The 21,204-nt window shown below is 36.4% G+C and overlaps 3 protein-coding genes across 3 annotated transcripts; 1 reads left to right on the top strand and 2 right to left on the bottom strand.

Moving 5' to 3' along the window:
• The first annotated feature begins 1,061 nt into the window (after nt 1–1,061).
• On the top strand, nt 1,062–2,902 carry LOC127745437 (uncharacterized). The gene is made up of 4 exons (XM_052258138.1): nt 1,062–1,649; nt 1,710–1,872; nt 2,058–2,521; nt 2,594–2,902. The coding sequence occupies exons 1-4, from the start codon at nt 1,062–1,064 to the stop codon at nt 2,900–2,902; spliced, it is 1,524 nt and encodes a 507-aa protein (XP_052114098.1).
• A 4,950-nt stretch (nt 2,903–7,852) lies between these two features.
• On the bottom strand, nt 7,853–10,543 carry LOC127745436 (uncharacterized). The gene is made up of 5 exons (XM_052258137.1): nt 10,250–10,543; nt 9,215–9,592; nt 9,149–9,159; nt 8,549–9,059; nt 7,853–8,440 (listed from the first exon to the last, which is right to left on the bottom strand). The coding sequence occupies exons 1-5, from the start codon at nt 10,541–10,543 to the stop codon at nt 7,853–7,855; spliced, it is 1,782 nt and encodes a 593-aa protein (XP_052114097.1).
• Nucleotides 10,544–16,639: 6,096 nt separating this feature from the next.
• Nucleotides 16,640–20,617, bottom strand: LOC107477520 (putative disease resistance RPP13-like protein 1). The gene has a single exon (XM_052259637.1). The coding sequence runs from the start codon at nt 20,327–20,329 to the stop codon at nt 16,802–16,804; it is 3,528 nt and encodes a 1,175-aa protein (XP_052115597.1). The 5' UTR covers nt 20,330–20,617; the 3' UTR covers nt 16,640–16,801.
• Between the last annotated feature and the right edge of the window lie 587 nt (nt 20,618–21,204).

Below are 21,204 nucleotides of genomic sequence, written 5' to 3'. Positions count from 1 at the left end.
GAAGAAATTAGACCGTTCGATTTCTTTGCGACAAAAAAGAGAAACACAAATCGGACCGTCCGATTTGTGTGTGGGCAAAAGAAAAATTTAAATTTTCGTTTGTATAATAATCGGACGGTCCGATTTCAATTTTTTAAAATATTAAGTTTGAACAATCTGAAGCAGATCAAAATATTGAGTTGGAAGATTATAATAGCGATAGCGAAGAGGAGTTTGAAAGTAACTATGAGGTCGTTGATCTGAGTGGAGACGAAGATCAAACTGACGGCACTTTGGAGGCAGATGTAGTAGAGGTGGCAAATGCACTAATAATCCAGCATCCGTTTGTGGAGCCTATTTTCATTCGTTCGTTGGATTTGGAGACCATACATGTACCAGAATTTTCTCAGTATATGAATACAGTTATGTATTTTTGATACAATGTATGATAGATAAATATTATAGATTGATTAGATAATATGACCAACATGTAATTTGTATAATATAATTTATCAAATAGCATTTGATTATTATTTATTTAGTTAAAGTTATAGGATAATCACACACACATGTATATTTTTTTTATTTAGTAAGTAGCATTTGATTAATTATTTTTATTTATTTATTTATTATTTATGTATATTTTATAATTTATTATATATTGTATTTTTGCATGGTTAATAATTTATTATTACTTATTTATATTTATATTCACACACACATATGTATATTTTTTTATTTAGTAAGTAGCATTTTATTAATTATTTTTATTTATTTATTTATTATTTATGTATATTTTATAATTTATTATATATTGTATTTTTGCATGGTTAATAATTTATTATTACTTATTTATATTTATATTTTGGATAACGATAAATATTGATAGATTTTATATTTATATTTATATTATTGCTTATTTATAATTTATAATTTATAATTTATAAATAGGTTTTAACTGTTAAGACATATATTTAACAATTATTTATCAAATACATATTTTGTGGTGTGAATGTAGCAGAACTTCCTGTTGTAGAAGATTGTGAATTCATCGTGGGAATGGAATTCAGTTCTAGAGGGCAATGATTAAGGCGATAAAAGATTATACAATTTGTCGAGGTGTAGATTATCAAGTTTATGAGTCAGAACCAACGACATTCTATGCTAAATGTACACAATACGACGTAGGTTGTGATTGGCTGATCAAGGTTAGTAACATGTGCAAGAAGTACTACTGGGAGATAAGGAGGTACAATGGTAGTCACACTTGTACTAGAGCCACCATTTCTCAAGACCATTTGAAGTTGGATTCCAACACAATTGCAGAAGCAGTAAAGGCCTTGGTAGAAGTTGACTCATCTATAAAAGTGAAATCAGTCATTGCGGAAGTACAGTCAAAGTTTAACTACACCATAAGTTATCACAAAGGATGGTTAGCAAAGCAGAAGGCAGTGGAATCAATTTTTTGTGGTTGGAAAGCTTCGTATGAAGCTTTGTCCATATGGTTTGAGGCCATGTGTCACAATGAGTCATCAGCAGTTGTTTATTTTAAAACAATGCTTGCTTATCAGGGGGATGACTTGGTTCCTAATATCCGTGTACTACATCGAGTCTTCTGGAGTTATTACCCTTGTATTAGAGCATTTAGACATTGCAAGCCAATAGTGCAGGTAGACAGTACTCATTTGTATGGGAGATATAAGGATTGTTTGTTAGTTGCAGTTTCATAGGATGGCAATAACAATATTGTGCCTATTGCATTTGCGATAGTGGAGGGAGAGATATCTGAGGCGTGGCACTTTTTTCTTAATAACTTGCGACAGCATGTGATGACACATGATGGTGTGGGCCTTATTTCCAATCGACACGAGTCTATCAACTCAGCTATTGCTCGTAGTAACAAAGCCTGGTCTCCTCCTAGAGCTTTTCACATGTTTTGTATCAGGCATATATAGTCCAACTTCTTAACGAAGTTCAAGACTCCGTACCTACAGAAGCTTATCATCAACATAGGTAAATTTGAATACAACGAAATTTGTTATTGTTACAGATTCTGTTATAATGCATGTTTTCTATAGGAAGCCTTTTGTTTATCATAGGATATTCGAGGACGGTTCGTGAGTACAAGATGTGTTATCAGCGATTACGCAAATGGGGTGAGGCTTACACTAACTGGCTGAACCGGATCCCACGTGAACAGTATGCTTTGGCATTTGATGGTGGATACCGATGGGGTCATATGACCACCAATCTAGTGGAATGCATCAATTCGATCTTGAAAGGAGCACGCAATCTCCTAGTCACTGCACTTGTTAAGGCAATGTTTTACAGGCTTAATGAGTTGTTCACAAGAAAAAGAGTCGAGGCTGAGACTCATATTAATGCTAGACATGTGTTCTCTGAGCTTGTGACCTCCAAATTACATGCGAATCAGCGAGTATCGGAAAACATCCAGGTTAGTTTGTTTGATAGACAGATTGAAGTATTTGAAGTACGTGAGATGTCGAGTGGAGTGGAGTATGCAGTTGACCTATGTCGAAGAGTATGCAATTGTGGTGAATTTCAAGTGAACCGGATTCTGTATTGACATGTATTTTCTTGTTGTGCAAATCAGCAGCTGGATTGGCAAGTGTACGTTCATGACGTCTACAAGATGGACCAAGTTCAAAGAATATACAGAGCTAGGTTTAGGCCACTAGAAAATCTGACAATGTGGCCTGTTTATCATGGACCTCGATTCGTAAGCAATCCATTTCTGAGACGAGTAGCCAAAGGTCGACCAAAGATGACCTGCTTCTTGAATGAGATGGACACTCGGATGTTGCGTGCACCAAGGCGCTGTAAACAATGTGGGGTCGAGAGCCACAACCATAGCAAATGTCGTCAACGTGGTTGTGCAAGTGCAGATCCAGCCACCCAATAGAGTTTGATGTTATTGTATGACTTTGGTATTGTCTTTATGATGTTATTATATATTGTATTAACATAGTGCATGATATAAACTCTAATTAACATAGTACATGTGAATTAACATAGTTAATGACACAAAGGCATTATTTTTTCATTGCCCATCTTATATCTTTATATAACTTTTTGCACTTCTTTACAACTTTGTTAAAAGTAGATGGAGTATATCGATTAGTGCTTTGACGTGGAGGATCAACTCTAAGATTGTAACATTTTTCTTTTTTGCTTGTGGATGTACCTATCAAAATACAACACAAGCAATGACCAACTAATCAAAGCAAATAGAATATCATGTAGTACCTTAAACAAAATTCAACATATACAATGCTCTATCTCAATTAAATATAGCTTATACAGTGGGATTACTCCAATAAATTACTTTACCTACACTAGATGCTGGATCATTGCTGCGGTCTTCATCATATTGACCATTTGAATAATCATCACCATCCTTATCCTCATCATTATCCTCATCTGAATAGTCAACTAGGTAGTCATCAGCCTCATCATCAATTGCCTTATTACTCTCCTGAATTAGACTCATTGAAATACGTCGTGGGTTCCTGCTCTGTATGATCCCTCCCATGGCATCATCACTCCTACTGGACTCAACAGATTGTCTACCTCCAGAATGTGATGACAAAGTGCGGTGCCAAGTTCTCAAGTCCAAGAACCTCCTACATGAAGCAATACCACTCGAATGGCCCCCTGTTTGGTGGGAATGTCAACATAATTACCTGAATATGAGTGATCTGGCATCGGAGCTATGAATCCAAACAGTTGGCTAAACCAGGCTTGATCCCCTGATTCAAATTGTAGAACACCCCAATACTGTTGGTGTAATGGAACTGGTGATGTAAAATAATCCGAGAGCTGTGTGTGATGAATATATGACTAAGGTTCTTGTTGTGCTTGTGGCTGTGAAACTGAGGGTGGCGGTGGCGGCAGTGATGGAGGCGGCTGTGGTTGCTGCTAATGTATAATATAAAAATAAAATAAAAATTACTCATTATAAAAAAATTATATATAATTATTTAATTATGATCGATCAGCTAGTTCAATCAGTCACCAAATGATTAAATCAGTAACCTATTAATCTAATACTCTAATCGGGTGGATTGTCAATTCGGTTATGATAACTATGCATCTCAGCATATTTGAGCGTGTTTTAAAAAAATGGGTAAAGTATAATTTTTATTCCTGAAGTTTGGCAAAAGTTTCAAAAATATCCTTAAGTTTTATTTTGTTTCAATTTGATTCCAAAAGTTTTTTATTTGCATCAAATATATCATCGACGGCTTTAAAAAATTTAAGACCAATCTAACAATAATGCATAAAAATTATGCTTGATTTACTTGTGTTGAGAGTTATTCTTATGAAATTGTTATTGAATTGGTCTTAAATTTTTTGAAAAGTTATCCGTTTGGGGTATATTTGATGCAAATCGAAAACTTTTGAGACAAAATTTAAACAAAATAAAATTTAAGAGTATTTTTGAAACTTTTGTCAAACTTTAGAAACAAAAAATATACTTTACCCAAAAAAAATTATATTATTTTTTAAAAATATTTTAGTATAATTTACAAACTCTTTTAAATAAATATAAAATTACTAAAATAATATATCTTTTAAAGATATTTACATTTTTATCCTTTTAGAAAAAAAATGTTTTTATTTAATAAAAAGTTATTTTTATATTATCGTATTCAAATATAATTACAAATAAAAAATATTTGTATATAAAATATTTAAATGTTAAATTATTTTATTGTTTAAAATATTTTTTAAAAATATATCTCGAAGTTTATCCAAACTCCAAAGATGAAACCGGACAGAGCATTGACAAATCACAATTAAAAGAGGTTCGCTACCAATGACAAAACATCATCCTCAAATTTTTCTGAATTGAAATTCGCTACAAATTAATTTGCAAATTAAAATGTTCAGATCGAAAACCCCAAAAAAGGGGGCATCCTCCATCACTTTTCTCGGAGGTGTAAAATCCAGTCTATTAGTAAAAGAAATCATGCTGGGATAGTGAGTTGAAAAGGATCAAACATATCATGCGATATTGATTAACAATTTTAAATTAATTTGTGTTCCGTTCTTGCTCAACCGAGGTGTATTATCCCTTTCGCGACTGCTTGGTTTTAGGCAGACCTATACGTCGTCCTAGAGGCAGCCTTTGAAATTGACCTCGCACTGCGAAACACGGCGGCAAAAACACCTGCAAAAAGTACTCCGACACTCAAGTCAATAAGAATGTTTAAGAAATTAATGCGGTTAAATGAGTGAGAGTGTATTTGTGACCTGTCTTTCTCTTGAGTTATTGGGTTTGGTTTTATAGATGAGTGAGGTGCTATCTTCTATTTGTTTGTTCCGATATTAGTGACTTAGGTAGTGAGTTCCGTTGTTGTGGGTAACGGCTAGGAGATAGTGTTTGACTTGTGCATAATTTTGGCCAAGTTGTGGTTTCAGCTTTATTGCTTGTTTCCGGACTTTATGGTCAGTTTTGATTCTGATCTTGTTTTCGAGTATTATGGGGTACACGTCATAGGCCCCAAACTCGTCTGGCTTTGTATGGAAATGGTAGGCGAGCTTAATGGAATTGGTTCTCGCGTGTAAGGCTTTTATGTTTGGAATTTTTTTTGTAGCGTTGGGCTCTAATGTGTGAACATTTTGTCTATCTTTTTCTAGTGAATTTAAACCTAATTTGTTGAATTTAATTAAGAATTAATTATATTTTAGCCACCATGGATACTATTTTGAGTTTTGTACAATTTTATTTATTTTAGGTAGCATTCAGATGGATTGGATGAAGTTTCTGCAGAGAAAGAGAAAGAACCAAAGAGATGACCAGCGAAAACCGACGCGAACGCGTGGCTCACGCGACCGCGCGGAATAGAGAAATCGCAATTACGCGATCGCGTGCCTGATGCGAACGCGTGGACTGAAATCTGCATAAATGACGCGAACGCGTGGACGACGCGGACGCGTCACATGCGCGATCTGCAAAAATACAGAAAATGCTGGGGCAATTTCTAGGCTGTTTTGACCCAATTTCCAGCCCAAAAAACATAGATTAGAAGCTGCAGAATGGACAAATCAAGTGGTCCCCACCCATCAGTTGAAGACTTGTTAATTAATTCGAATTTAAATTCAAATCTTATTTTTAGGAAAAGATATTATTTTTAATTTTAGATAATTAGATTTTAAATTTATTAGGATTAGTTATAAAAAGGGATCTGATGCCATCAGATAGAAAGACAGTACATTTTTACCAGAACCCTTATTTTTCTTCTCTGAACCATGAGCAACTAATCCTTCATTGTTAAGGTTAGGAGCTCTGTCTATTTGTATGGATTGATTTGTTTGATCTTTCAAATTTAATCCATGTCTTGGTTTATATTTCAATAATTATTTTCGCTCTTTATTTTATGAATATGGGTGGAACGGAAGTATGACCCATGTTCTAATTGAGTTTTTGTGAAACTTGGAAAAGCTCTTTACTTGAACAACAGCTTGAAAACATATTATACTGAATTTCTAATTGTTTGTATTTAACGGGATACGTGATATATAATCCCCTTATTTTTGGATAATTAGGATTCTTTTGGCATATAAACTAGAAATTGATCATCACCATTTAATTGGAATTAATTGACCAAGGAATTGGCAGTTAATGAATTTTAGAGGAGACTAGGAAGGTCTAAGGAATTAGGGTCTAGTCACATATAGTTTGCCATGAAATTAAATCTTGCATGATTAAATTAGTTAGTAATAAAAGTTAATCCGAAAAATAGATAACTCTGAAACCTTAACTGTCTTCTCAATATTTTATTCCCAACTTATTTATCTGCCTGTCTTTAATATTCTTAATTTACTGTTTAATGCTATTTGAACTTCCAACACTATTTTCTGTTTGTCTAACTAATCCTATCAAACGCTATTGTTGCTTAATCCATCAATTCTCGTGGGATCGACCTTTACTCACGTAAGGTATTACTTGGTATGACCCGATGCACTTGCCGATAAGTTTGTGAGTTGTAAAATACCGCACCAGGCTCTTTCAAGGATTTGAGTTTGTAAAGAAATTTTAAAAGAAAAAGATCCTTCCTCTATTAACTTTCATGAACTGGAGGAAAATGGGATGGAGATGTTCTCCTATGGTTTTGAGCGTGCTGTTAACCAAATTGCTGTGCTGGCCCCGGAGTTTGATTGTGATCGTCTTGATGTGACCAAGATAGTGGTCGGTGGAAAATTGGTGGTGGATGGTACCATGGAGGATCATGATGAAAATATCTCTCCTTCTTGATTTATGATATTTCGATTATTTGTTTTGGACGTGTTTAGTCCTTTTGATGTATTTTGATGACTTTGTGCTTTTGCTAACCAATTTGTGGTTTTAGCTTTTGACTGTTAAATGTATATGGTTATGGATGTTTGGTTTTATGTTTTAGACTTAATCATCTTTTGTTTGAATAGACTGAGGTTGAGTTACTTTGACAGTGTTTGTCGTTTTGACTATTCGTAGAATAATGCATAGTTGAATGTCTTTTTGCTTTTGTGAGCAGAATAAGATGAAGATAGAAAGTAGAGATCAGATTGTATAATGATATACATACTTGATATGTTGGGCGTCCAACCTCGTTAAAACCCTCCTTAGGTAAAACCCTTGTTTGGGGAAAAACCTCTAAGGGGGAAAAATAGTACCTTCATCTGCGAAGTGTACAAGTTACGATCTATACACCTTTAAGGAAGAGATGTTCTAATTTCCAGATATTGAGTCGCTCTGTAGTGTTTGTAGTTGGTAAGCTCCCATTCTGAGGACTTTTGCGATCCGAAATGGTCCCTCTCAATTTACGGCGAGCTTACCGTGTGATGGAGGTCACCTAGCTTCCTCTGTTCATCTGAGGATGAGGTTTCCGACATCGAGTGTTCTCGATACTACCTTTTTGTTGTGCCTTCTTTCAATAATCTGCTTCATGGCACTTTGCTTGATAACGGCGATATCTCGGTCTTCCTCGGCAAGATCAAGCTCGGTGTTTCCTATGCTGGCATTGTGTTGCTGATTGTATAGTTTGGTTCTGAGGGTAGGAACGCCAACTTCAATTGGAATTAATGCTTCTGATTCGTAGACTAGTTTGAACGGTGTTTCGCCTGTGATAGACTGTATTGTCGTATTATAGCTCCATAATATTTCTGGGATCAATTTTACCCATTCTCCTTTCGCATCACTGAGCTTTTTTCTCATTGCCTGCAATATTACTCGATTAGCAGCCTCGGCCTGCCCATTGGTTTGTGGGTGTTTGACCGAGCTAAAATGATGTTGTATGTTAAAACTTTTCAAAAATGATGCCAGTTTGTTATCTGTAAATTGTCTACCGTTATTCGATATTATCTCCTTTGGTATTCCAAACCGACATATAATATTTTTCCATATGAAAGATCGTACCTTCTCAGCCGTTACTCTTGCTAGTGGCTGTGCTTCTATCTATTTTGAAAAATAATCTATTGAAACCAAAAGGAACTTTACCTGTCCGAGTGTTATTGGAAATGGGCCGAGTATATCGAGCCCTCATCTGTGGAAAGGCCAGCTTACCTCCATACTGTGCATTACCTCGGCGGGCCTCATTGAGATAGTGGCATGCTTTTGACAGTTGTCGCAGGTTTTTACTTTCGTGATGCAGTCCCTCTTCATGGTCAGCCAGTAATATCCTGTTCGGATAATCTTTGCTGCCAGAGCTCGTCCTCCTATATGGTTTCCACATACACTTTCATGGATCTTGTTCATGACTTTATTTGCTTCGTTTTTGCTGAGGCATTTCAGCAATGGATGTGAGAACCCTCGCCTGTATAGTTCTCCTGCGACAGTTGTAAAGAGACTTGCCTTTCGTTTGAAATTTTGAGGGTTAGTCTCATATCTGAGAATAATACTAGTATTAATATATTCAAGATAGGGTATTCTCCAATCATCTGTGTGAGTGATGCTCATTATGCATAGTGACTCAATGCTGGGTTTTTTTAGTGTAAGTTGTGATAGTGCCGATGTTTGTGTACTAGCCCTAGTGACTGCAAGTTTAGATAATATGTCTGCTCTAATGTTCTTTTCTCTATGCACATGTAATATGACGAATTTATCAAATTTTGAAATGAGATCCTTTGCTATGAGCCAATACTGCTCTAACAAAGGATCTATTACCTGGAATTCTCCTTTGATTTGTTGAACCACCAATAGAGAGTCACAATATACTGTTAGGTTCTATACTTGAAGGCTGAGGGTGAGCTTAAGTCCTGCTATGAGCACCTCGTATTTGGCTTGATTGTTGCTTGTCGAGAAGTGAAATTGTAAAGATTGCTCAGTCATCACTGTGTCTCCTTCCTTTAGTACTATCCCGCCTCCGCTTCCTTCTCGGTTTAATGCTCCGTCCACATGTAATTCCCAAGTTTGGCTGTGTTGGTGCTCGTCAGGTGTGAGTTCAGAAACGAAGTCTGCCAGGATTTGTGACTTTAAAGCCGACCTTGATTGGAACTGGATATCAAACTCAGAAAGTTCAATAGACCACTTGGTCAACCTTCCTGCCAGCTCTGGCTTAGTTAATATTTGTCTTAGCGGTTGATTTGTCCTTACAATAACTGTGTGGCTCTAAAAGTAGTGTCTAAGTTTTCTTGCTGTTGTTACTAATGCTAAGGCTAGTTGTTCTATTCTTGGATATCTTCGTTCTGTTGGTTGCATGACTCTGCTGACGAAGTATACTGGCTTTTGTGTCTTTCCTATCACAGTGATGAGAACCGAGCTTATGGAATAATTGGAAACAGATAAATATAGATATAAAGGTTTACTGACTTCCGGGCTTTGCAGCACTGGTGGCGATGATAGGATAGCTTTGAGTTCGGCGAATGTCATTTCGCATTCGCTTGTCCACTCGAATTTTTTGTTCTTTAATATCGTTTGGAAAAAGTGATACAATCGGCTCGATATTGCTGGTAAGAATCGTGACAGGGCCGCTACTCTTCCTGTGAGTTACTGCACCTCTTTTATTGTCTTCGGACTTGCCATGTTAAGTATTGCGTCGCACTTTTATGGGTTTGCTTCAATTCCTCGTGAGGTCAACATAAATCCAAGGAATTTGCCTCCTTATACCCAAAAGACACATTTCTCTGGGTTGAGTCTCATGTTATATGCTCGGATCTGATTGAATATCTCTTTGAGGTCTTCACAGTGGGATCTCTCTGGTGTGGTCTTGGCGACCATATCGTCCACATAGATTTTCATGTTCCGACCTATCTATTGGTGGAATACCTTGTCCATTAGTCGCTGGTATGTTGCACCTGTATTCTTTAGACCAAATGGCATTACTCTATAACAAAAATTTCCATGCTCAGTTATAAAGGCTGTTTTGCTCTGGTCTTCTGGATGCATAAGGATCTGGTTGTAACTAGAATATGCATCCATGAAGCTTAAGCTTTTGAAACCTGACGCATTGTCTACAAGCTTGTTAATATATGGCAGAGGGTAGGCATCTTTTGGACATGCCTTGTTGAGGTTTGTAAAGTCGACGCACAAGCGCCATTTACCTGAATTTTTTCTTACCATTACCACGTTCGAGAGCCACGTGGTGAAACGGATTTCTCTAATGAAGTCGGCGCTGAGTAACTTTTTAGTTTCTTCTAGGGACGCCTTTGCTTTTTCTGCTCCGAGGTTCCTTTTCTTTTGAGCTATAGGTTAGATCGTCCTATCGATGGCGAGGTTGTAGCAAATGACATTCGGATCTATGCCTGGCATATCCGCAGGTGTCCAAGCAAATAGGTCGGCATTGTCTTGTAGTACCTTTATAAGCTCCAATTGTTTTTGTCCTTCGAGTGCTTGGCCGATGTAGGTGAATCGTTCTGGCTTTGATGTCAGGGGAACTTTATGAAGTTCATCTGCTGGTTGGGGTCTTTCTTGGGTGTCCTCCCGAGGGTCGAGTTCTGCCAGGGACAGTACTTCGCTTGTGCTGTGAATTACCTTGACCTCTTGTTGATATTTTTGCTGCATGTCCGATCTCTTTAGGCTTGCGTTGTAACATTGCCGAGCTTGTTGGCAATCTGAATGGAGTGTTGCAATCTCGTCATCCTGTGCCTGAAACTTAACGCACAAATGAAAGGTCGATACCACTGCCCTGAACATGTTCAGAGCTGGTCTTCCGAGAATAATATTGTAAGGATTGGGGTAATCAACTATAAGATATTGTATATCCATGGTTCGTGATAGTGGGGTGTTCCCCAGTGTTGTTTTTAGCCATATATAACCTTTAATTGGGATCCTTTCTCCAGAGAATCCTACCAATTCCCCGGATGAGGATTGCATTTCTTTTTTAGATAAGTTCATTTTAATAAAAGTTGAATAGAAAAGAACATTTGCACTACTACCTGGGTCCAATAGGACTTTTCTTACCAATAGGTCGCCTATTTGGGTGGAAATTACCACCGGATCATCCAAGTTCGGAATGGCCGAGGATACGTCTGCCTGGTTGAAGGTGATTTTAAGGTCGATTGCATCCTTATTACTTTGTGGCGCTGTTCCTTCGATTGCCAGCATTGCACGGTAGCTTCGTTTGTGCGCCGAGATTGTCTCGCCTCCCCCGGCGAATCCCCCGAATATGCAGTTGATGATCCCTTTTGGCGGATTAGGGTTGGACCATTTGTTGTCATCTCTTTCTTTCGGGGGTTGTCGGCGCTCTTCTCGGTCTCGTGTGTCTTCAGTTTTTCTTCTTCCTTCTACATATTTGTCCAAGAGGTCTTGCCGGGCCAGCCTCTCCAATAAGTCCTTGGCGATCACGCATTCGTCTGTTGTGTATCCATTTTTCTGATGGAAAGCACAATGTTTGCTCTTATCCACAAATCGTTGATCCTGGTAACTTCCTGCTCGTGCTGGAGGTTTTATAATTTTGGTGTTGAGGATCTCTTTGATTATTCTTTCTCTCTTTGTGTTGAATTTGGTATAGTTGTCAAATTTTGGGGTGAGCTTGAATGGTTTCCTTGATTCTTTAGTGCTTACCGATCTTATGGTCCTGTGTTCCTCCTTCCGAGGTTGTTTCCTTTCTGTTCTTTTGGCTTCGCGGAGTTCTTTAATCTCCATCGGTTCCGCTGCCCTTTCTCAAAATTCCTCCAATGTCTTCGGCTTAGTGACTGCGATTGTCTCCCAGAACTTTCCGGGTCGGAGGCCGGCTTTAAGGGCATGCAGGTGGATTGCTGGGTCTAAATCCGGTATCTCCATGGTCGCCTCAGCAAATCTCGTCATGTATTCCTTCAAGCTCTCATTTTTCCCCTGTCGGATGGTACCAAAGTAATCTGATCCGTGAACATATATCCTTGAGGCTGCAAAGTAGTCAATGAAGGATCTTGCCAATTCTTCAAACGAGGAGATTGAACCTGCAGACAGTTTAGAAAACCATAGTAATGCAGCACCATCAAGGTAAGTAGGAAAAGCTCGACATAATATAGGTTCGTTGTTAGCGCCATTAAAAAAATCATAGATTGGAATTTTTTAACATGAGTCTGGGGGTCACCAATCCCCTTATATGGCTCAAGGGAAGTAGGTAGCACGAAATTCTTGGGCATCTAGAAGTTGGTGATCTCCTTGTAGAATGGGTTGTCCAAGGTCAGCTTCTCTTTCGGTGGATTGAGACATAAGGGATCGCTGTTGCCTTGAGTCGAGCCTTTGGGGTTTCCTTCTTCGTGTTTTTCAGCATTGTTATGAACGGACAGTTCAGCTAACCTTCGGACTTCCGCCTGAAGTTTGGCCATTTGGGCTAAAAGTTCTGCTTGCGTAAGTTGGTGAGCACCATTCTCAGCCATAGTGGAGGATCAGAGATCCTGCAAGAGAAAAGAAACAGAAAGCCAGATGAAGAAAATAGTGGGGTTAGATGAGTTTTTCTTTCTTCGGCCCCACGGTGGGCGCCAAATGTTCCGTTCTTGCTCAACCGAGGTGTATCATTCCTTTCGCGACTGCTTGGTTTTAGGCAGAGCTATACGTCGTCCTGGAGGCAACCTTCGGAATTGACCTCAGCACTACGAAACATGGCTGCAGGAGCACCTGCAAAAAGTACTCCGACACTCAAGTCAATAAGAGTGTTTAAGAAATTAATGTGGTTAAATGAGTGAGAGTGTATTTGTGACCTGTCTTTCTCCTGGGCTATTGGGTTTGGTTTTATAGATGAGTGAGGTGCTATCTTCTGTTTGTTTGTTCCGATATTAGTGGCTTAGGTAGTGAGTTCCGTTGTTGTGGGTAATGGCTAGGAGATAATGTTTGACTTGTGCACAATTTTGGCCAAGTTGTGGTTTCAGCTTTGATTGCTTGTTTCTGGACTTTATGGTCGGTTTTGATTCTGATCTTGTTTCCGAGTATTATGGGGTACACGTCAATTTGTATGGACCAAAATCTTCATGAAATATGATTAAAAAATTGAAAAAGTAGAGTTTGAATTAAAAATAATAATCATTTATTTATTAAAAAATGTTAAAAATTTAAAAAATTACCAAAAATATTTAAGAGAGATATTTGATTATTAAAAAAATGATGACAAAACATGTAAGCTCTACAAATTTCATGATCATCATTAATGTAGTTTTAGTTGTTAAGAAAAAAACTATTATTTTATTAAGAAATTTAGTCTATATAAAGCCATACATGCTTTGTATATTATGTGTGTTCCAATCAAATAAAATAGATATATTTTGATTAAATTTTTTTTTATTATTATTATGAGTGTTGGTAAGTTTGAAAGATTAAAAATATGATTGTATTACTCATATGAGTGAGTGATCCTAGGACCAATTAATTGTGGATACTAATTTAGGGGTGGAAAAAGGTCAGACGGCCTGCCAAAAAACCTGCAGCCTGGCCTGTGTTTAGTCTGACCTGTTATAAAATAGGCACAGATTTTTATAAAAAAATTTAATATGTTAATAAGACAAGTCCAAACTCACTAATTAACCTTATATATTTTATTTTTATAAAAAAAATTATCAAACTTTTTAATCAATTTTAAATTAGGTCAGATTAAATAACAGACTAAGTTTAATACTTAAAAAAAAATCTATATCAGACTGCAGGCCGCCAATTAACTATATGCGAACTTCTACTTAGACAGTGCCCCCGATCTTTACCCAAACTAGAGTGAGACACGCGCAATGTGCGGAGAGGTAGATTACTTATATTATAAATAGATTTTAATAAATGTTATATTAAAAATATTTTAGAGAACATATTATAAATAGATTTTGAATTTTTTTTAAAAAAAGACATAGATTATTTATATTAGAGTTATATAAAACTGTATTTTCATTTTTTTTTCCGATTTGCATTAATTGTTACACTTTGTCTTTTTTTGCTTTTTTTTTTGTAAATAATTTAAAAAATAAATGAATAAGAATGAAAAACATATAAAAATGTTAAATTAAATTTAAGAAATTTTTGACAATTAGTATGAGAGATTAAGAAATGAAGAGTAGTAAGAGTCTTAATATGTATAAGTTATAGAATTTGAATATTTGTAACTGAAATTTTTTATAATAATTATTATCATGACACTTTTAATGTATGTTTATTGCATTTAATTAGTACTTGATATTTTAATTGAATAATAATACATAAGAATTTTTTGTTTTAATTTTTTAAAACATTTTACTAAATAGTGATTGATTGATTTTCATCTGTTGCCAAGTTATTAAAATTGCTTATGTGACATGATTAGCAAAGAAAAGATAGTTTAAACTCATTGCGGAGAAAGTTAGTATCAGCTTTTATATACTATAAAAATGTTAAATTAAATTTAAGAAATTTTTGACAATTAGTATGAGAGATTAAGAAATGAAGAGTAGTAAGAGTCTTAATATGTATAAGTTGTAGAATTTGAATATTTGTAACTGAAATTTTTTATAATAATTATTATTATGACACTTTTAATGTATGCTTATTGCATTTAATTAGTATTTGAATAATAATAGATAAGAGTTTTTTGTTTTAATTTTTTTAAAACATTTTACTAAATAGTGATTGGTTGATGTAAGACCCGCGCAATGTAGGGAGAGATAGATTATTTATACTATATAGTGTATTTTAATAAATGTTATATTAAAAATATGTTAGAGAACATATTATAAATAGATTTTGAATTTATTTATTTTTAAAAAAGACATAGGTTATTTATATTAGAGTTATATAAAACTGCATTTTCATTTTTTTTTCATTTTTCGTTTTGCATGAATTGCTACATTTTGTCTTTTTCTTACGTTTTTTGTTTGTTTGTAAATAAAAATGTTATATTAAATTTAAGAAATCTTTTACAATTAATATGAGAGATTAAGAAATGAAGAATAGTAAGAGTCTTAATATGTATAAGTTGTAAATTTTGAATATTTGTAACTGAAATTTTTTATAATTATTATTATTATGGCACTTTTAATGTATGTTCATTGCATGTAATTAGTACTTGATGTTTCAATTGAATAATAATAGATAAGAGTTTTTTGTTTTAATTTTTTAAAAATATTTTATTTTACTAAATAGTGATTGGTTGATTTTCATCTTTTGCCAAGTCATTAGAATTGCTGATGTGACATCATTAGCAAAGAAAAGATGGCTTAAACTCATTGTGGAGAGAGTTGGTATTAGCTCTTATATATTATAAATAGATAAATAGATAGATAGATAGATAGATTTGATAAGATTTGAGTGGTGAATTCTAAAATTTTGCCAAGTAAGCAATGGTGCTGACATGGTGTTAGTAGAAGAAGAGAAATAAATTAGAAATAATGTAGGTAAACCTAATTTTGGTTGTAACTGTTGGACAGAACCGTTTAAAAAAGAGGAATATATAAACCTGTGCTACTTGCAATGAGTTCACATACAATTAAAATGTTATTATTTATAACAAATAAATAGGACCATTGAAAATGATATTGAACAATAGAATGAGAAGAGTAAACGACAAAGTTGAAAATCTTTAGAAAGATACTTGGGACAAATTTCCTATGTTGGCGGCGCCGAATGGTGACGTTGGTCTGAGACCCAAAATCGAGCTCCGACAGAAAAACTGCAACAGGAGAAATGGAGTTTGCCTTAGTTTCTGCAATTTATGCAATGCGGCTCCGCTGGAGATGGACATCGTGATGGACAATTTGTTTTGAGAAAAAAACAATGGCTCATGGGACCGGAAGAAGATGGAGGAAATAGGATCTTAGTACGGAGAGGTGCCAAGAGGAAGAGGGTTTTGAGAAGTATGAGAAAGATAATAAGCTCTTTGGTTTTCAGAGCTTTTTTTTGGGGTAAATGTTAATTTGTGTTTTTGTTGTTTTAGAAATAAGGATTGATTTGAAAAAAGTTAAGTTGGTTTTTATTGTGTTTTTTAATTGTTTTTTGTGTTTTTTTTTATTTGAAAATAAAAATTGATTTGACAAAATTTGAGTAGTGAATTCTAAAATTTTGACAAGTAAGCGATGGTGCTGACATAACGTTAGTAGAAGAAGAGAAATAACTTAAAAGTAATCTGGGTAATCCTATGAATCTACTTTTATATATTAAGAATAGATGGCACACAACCTAGCCCTTGAAAGTCTATGATCTAAATTTAGATAAGCAGAGGAGGTGAGACTTGCGATATTTTCCATGTAATGATCCATAATCTAAGTTTATCATTCCGCTTCTATCTTTTAAATATTAGATTTTATTATAAACATGTAAAATGCTTAGTCAACATTCATATACAAACATGGATATAATCTGACAATGAATCCACATTACTCGGGAACACGGGAAGAGATAAATAAAGTACATAAGAAGAGTAGAATACTAAAAGGAAGAGAGTTTTGATCAGTAAATAACTATGTTTGGGATGTGAGAAATGAGAGGCCAATGCTCTCCCGTCTCCTCTTCACACAGAGGAGCAAGCAGAGGACAATCCATGATGATGAGAGAACACAAGGAATTTGGAAGACCCTCTGCAGGTAGAGATTGTAGCATGTTACAACCACTAATCTGCAGAAGTTTGAGGGATTCAAGGTGCTGAAGACCACTATGATTGAGAGTTGTGAGGTTCACAAGTCCAGTGATGTGAAGAGAATTCAAGCAAGCTGGAAGCACCCCTTCATCTGGAAATGACTCTAAACCAATCAGTTCCCCTTCAATCCTGAACAATTCAAGACATGTCAATTCATGAAGACCCCATTCTGCTTGGGGTGACAGGTTTGGACAGTTGCTAATTGAAATGCATCGAAGGATAGGAGTAGGTGGTAACCCTCCTTCCGGGAAAGACATCAAGTTTGGGCAATCTTTTATCAATATGCTTTCAAGAGAGGGCAGTTCCCAGTCTGCCAGCCTCTGAAGAGATTGGAGATTGAGACAGTCTTGGATGTGAAGATCACGGAGAGCCGGGAAGGAAGACAGTGGGAAAAAAACCAGATCGTCGCAGCTGCCTTCCAAGTGCAACTGCTCCATTGCTTGGTAATTGTGTGGAGCTTGTTGCAGTGGAAGAAACTCTAAATTCCTAGAGTTGCATATGTGAAGTGACTTTAACCGTGTAAGAAGACCAAGTGCAGGAAAAGATTGAAGCAAGGGACAGTCGCATATGGTCACCCTTCTTAGAGCTCCAGTCCCTAGCATCATTTCCTCCGGCAAGATCATCAATGCATCGCAATCAGTTAGCTCTAGTTCTCTCAATCTTGGGACTCTTGGAAATGAATTGGCAAGATTATGGCATCCAGAGATGACAAGTTTTTCTAGAGAACCCAAATGGCGGGACAAGTTCCCGGTCAATAATGGACATCTCTTTATGTGAAGCTCTTTAAGGGAAGGGAATTCTTCAAACTCAGTTGGCAACCACTCTCCCCATATAAGCATGTCCTCAAAAATCAACATTTCAAGGGCTCTAAAAGGTGAATCTATATTTCCATAGAACTCAGGACCAACTCTTCTTAGGCTTCTCATGTTTGCTATGAGTAGAGTCTTGAGAGAGGATAATTGCCCAAGTGGTGGCAAATTCGAGCAGTTGATGCAACCAGTTAGATTTATAGACACCATGTTAGAGAACAAAGGATTTCCCAACCAACCTGGAAATGCTCGGCCACCATAGTTTTCAATATTCAGCCTTTTCAAGTTTCCATGTGGCTGAAGATTTTCAAGAACAGCTGCTTCAATGTGTAAGTCATGGATAGTATTTGTCCATTTCAATACTAACTCATCAAGAAATTTCTTACCCATCAAGTTGGCTCTGAATGCATCTGTGGCATCAGCAATGTTCTGCAAGTTCACAATAGAAAGTGAACCATGAAGTTGCAATAGAGCCCCTAACTCGCTAATGCTTGATCCTGTGTTTCTGTTGACAACAAAGACAGCAAGATTTTGAAGAAGCTTCAATTTGCCAAATTGCGGGGGCATCTCTGTCAAAGGGACACCGATGATATCAAGATGGTGCAAGTAAATCAAATTCACCAGACTTTCAGGCAAACTAGTGAGATGAACACAATTTGAAAGCAACAATATTTGCAGATTGTACAAAAGCCCTATGGATTTCGGTAATTGCTGAATATTTGTGTGAGAAAGATTCAAATAACGCAAGTGCTTCAAGTTTCCAATTGTATCAGGCAGTGTAATGAGTGAGTAACCTGACAAAGAAAGCACCCGAGCACAAACGAATCTTGGTATCAAGCTACCGAAAACTACATCAGCTGATAAACCAAACTGCCTTGAGTTTGAGAGCTTAAATGGTATGAAGGTTCTCAACTGTGAATGATCATAGAAAGCATCAAATTTGTCTGGTGCATCAAGCTTATCTTGCAAGAAGGAGAGATGGCGAACTTTCTCCGAAATTCGTCCAGCATTATCATCCTCAAAAAGATGAAAAAATTCGCCCCCAACATATTGTGCTAAGTCGCTTATGAGGTCATGCATGATAATGAACGAATCATTACTTGTTGATCGTTGTAGCAATGACCTCGACAAAAGCTCACACAGGTATTCCTCACCTACCCTCTGCATTGTTTTAGCCTTTGATGGTTGTAGAAGACCCTCAGCCATCCATAAATGGATCAAGTTCAACTTCTTAATTTCATATCCCTTGGGAAATATGGAGCAGTAGGCAAAGCAGGCCTTCAAATGTGAAGGAAGAAGTTGATAGCTTAATCTTAATGCAGCCAAGATGTTGCTCTTATTAGCCGGCAAATCCCACATCTTACTTTGCAGTATGTTATTCCATTCTTCAGCTTCTGTCACTGAATGTAAAACACTCCCAAGCACTTTTGCAGCTAAAGGAAGACCCTTGCACTTTCTCACTATCCTGTGACCAATCTCCAACAAAGTTGGCTCCGGATTTCTGTTCCCAAATGCATAATGAGCAAAGATGTTCCAACAATCATCATCCGGTAGATGTGAAAGGAAATAAACAGCAGCACGCATAGTGATTGCCACATTTTCATTGCGGGTGGTGACTAGAATAACACATCTAATAGCAGCATCCATAAAGGCCATCTTGAAGAGTTCCCAGTCAAAGAAACTCTCAGCCCAAAAATCATCTAAAACCAACAAGAAGTTCTTTCCACTCAACAAAGATGCTACTTGGTCTTGAAGTCTGTCCAAGCTTGTACTCCCAACACTAGAACCCGTCAATGACTCATAAACCTTGGTGGTTAAGTAGAGAACATCAGAACCCTCAGAGACATAAACCCAAGACCGTATATGGAAGTTTCGCGTTACATGTTCATCGCTGAACAAAACCTGAGACAGAGTAGTTTTGCCAACCCCTGCCATCCCAACAATTGCCACAACAATTGGTTCAACTTCCTCATTCATGGTTCCAAGCATACCTTGTATGATTGTTTCTTTTACACTGTCCCTGCCATAAACCCTAGCCCAATCCACCCTTCTAGTAGTAGGCACATTAGGTAGCAGTGGGAACAGATTCTGTGGGACTTCCCTAAGGCCCAAACAGTTTTGATAGTCTCTCAAAACATGAAGCCTGAGATTTATTTTCTCAAGGCTACGATTCAACGACTTAGCCAAAGGAGAAACAGAATCAAAGTAGTCTATTACAGTGTCCAATGTGGTGTGTGACTGAGACCTCACCTTGTATTCCAAAACCTGAGTGTCAAGCTTATCAAGAAGATCTTCGGCAGAGTAGAGAGCTTCTCGAAGCTCGTTGAGCCATATCTTGACGTATGGGTTGACGATCTGCTTCTCCTCTGCATCCACGAGGACAGAGTTCACTGAGAGTAACTGCAGCTTCAAATCCTCGGCAGCTTCGTAGGTCTTGTTGCGAAAGAAGAACAGAAGCTGAGGAGAAGCTAACCTGTCAATCAAGACTTGCAGGGAGGCAGAGAGCAAAGCACTTGCCACATCGACCACCATTGCTGCTCTCACAAGATTCAATCAAGAAACTAGAAATGAAGTATGTATTGCTGTGATTTACTTGGACGTGTGTTGAATCTTGAATCTAAGCAAGTTGACTTCAGCTACTTGTGTTGACTTGGAAGCTAGAGTTGAGAAGAAGAATGAGCTAGGCAGTTGCAGCAATAATAAGTAATAACTGTCTATTACTCTATTGTTTGGTTTTTTGGGGCCTTGCTTGCATTCTTTGGAGCTGTAATTGAACCAAATATTAACTCTCTTTTTTTATTTTCTTTTTGGATAAGTTTTACTTCCTGGACCTGGACAGGATCTATTAAGATCCATTTAGAATGTTTCGAATCTAATACAAAAAAAAATGATTCAAATCTAGCATTGTACATGTATCAACTCATTAGTTAGCAACAAATTTTTAAATGAATACGAATTAATCATTAATCTGTCGTGTTAAAAAATATCATAAACTAAAAAAGTCATTTTTTAGCCAAAAATTTACTCTAATTTTTAAATATCTTATCTCAATCTTGCTATTTAGATGGTCAATAAGTAGAAATAATGTTATATGATAGTCGTGTTATAATATTAAGAGTAACCTTAGAGGATTATTAAAATTTGTTATTTTTAATTATTAATTAATTATCAATATTTAAAAATATAAAATAAAATATGTTGTTGAACTATTATACTAAAAACTGGCTTTTTTACCTAAATGCACATCTAAAAAACATTAATTTCCAAAATGCGCATGGCTGGAAATCTTTCTGTAAATGCGCATTGCCATTTTGTGGCCTCTGCCCGTGAAATGGAAATGAACTCCATTTCAATTATGGTGCCCACGAAATGGATATCCCATTTCCAAGAGGGCAGCAGCGAAATGG

This window comes from Arachis duranensis, chromosome 3, assembly GCF_000817695.3.
Source record: "Arachis duranensis cultivar V14167 chromosome 3, aradu.V14167.gnm2.J7QH, whole genome shotgun sequence".
NCBI lineage: Eukaryota > Viridiplantae > Streptophyta > Magnoliopsida > Fabales > Fabaceae > Arachis > Arachis duranensis.
This window is presented reverse-complemented; position numbering and strand designations above follow the sequence as displayed.

Bases quoted from the DNA above. Each gene is read 5' to 3' on its own strand.
- LOC107477520 (XM_052259637.1), bottom strand. From the start codon at position 20,329: ATGGTGGTCGATGTGGCAAGTGCTTTGCTCTCTGCCTCCCTGCAAGTC.
- LOC127745437 (XM_052258138.1), top strand. From the start codon at position 1,062: ATGATTAAGGCGATAAAAGATTATACAATTTGTCGAGGTGTAGATTAT. The intron at 1,650-1,709 runs GTAGACAGTACT...GCAGTTTCATAG, and splicing joins ATTGCAAGCCAATAGTGCAG to GATGGCAATAACAATATTGT. The intron at 2,522-2,593 runs GTATGCAATTGT...TGTGCAAATCAG, and splicing joins CAGTTGACCTATGTCGAAGA to CAGCTGGATTGGCAAGTGTA.
- LOC127745436 (XM_052258137.1), bottom strand. From the start codon at position 10,543: ATGGTAAGAAAAAATTCAGGTAAATGGCGCTTGTGCGTCGACTTTACA. The intron at 9,593-10,249 runs GTATTCCACCAA...CACTACTTTTAG, and splicing joins ACCAGCGACTAATGGACAAG to AGCCACACAGTTATTGTAAG. The intron at 8,441-8,548 runs GTAAGCTGGCCT...TTTTCAAAATAG, and splicing joins AGGTAATGCACAGTATGGAG to ATAGAAGCACAGCCACTAGC.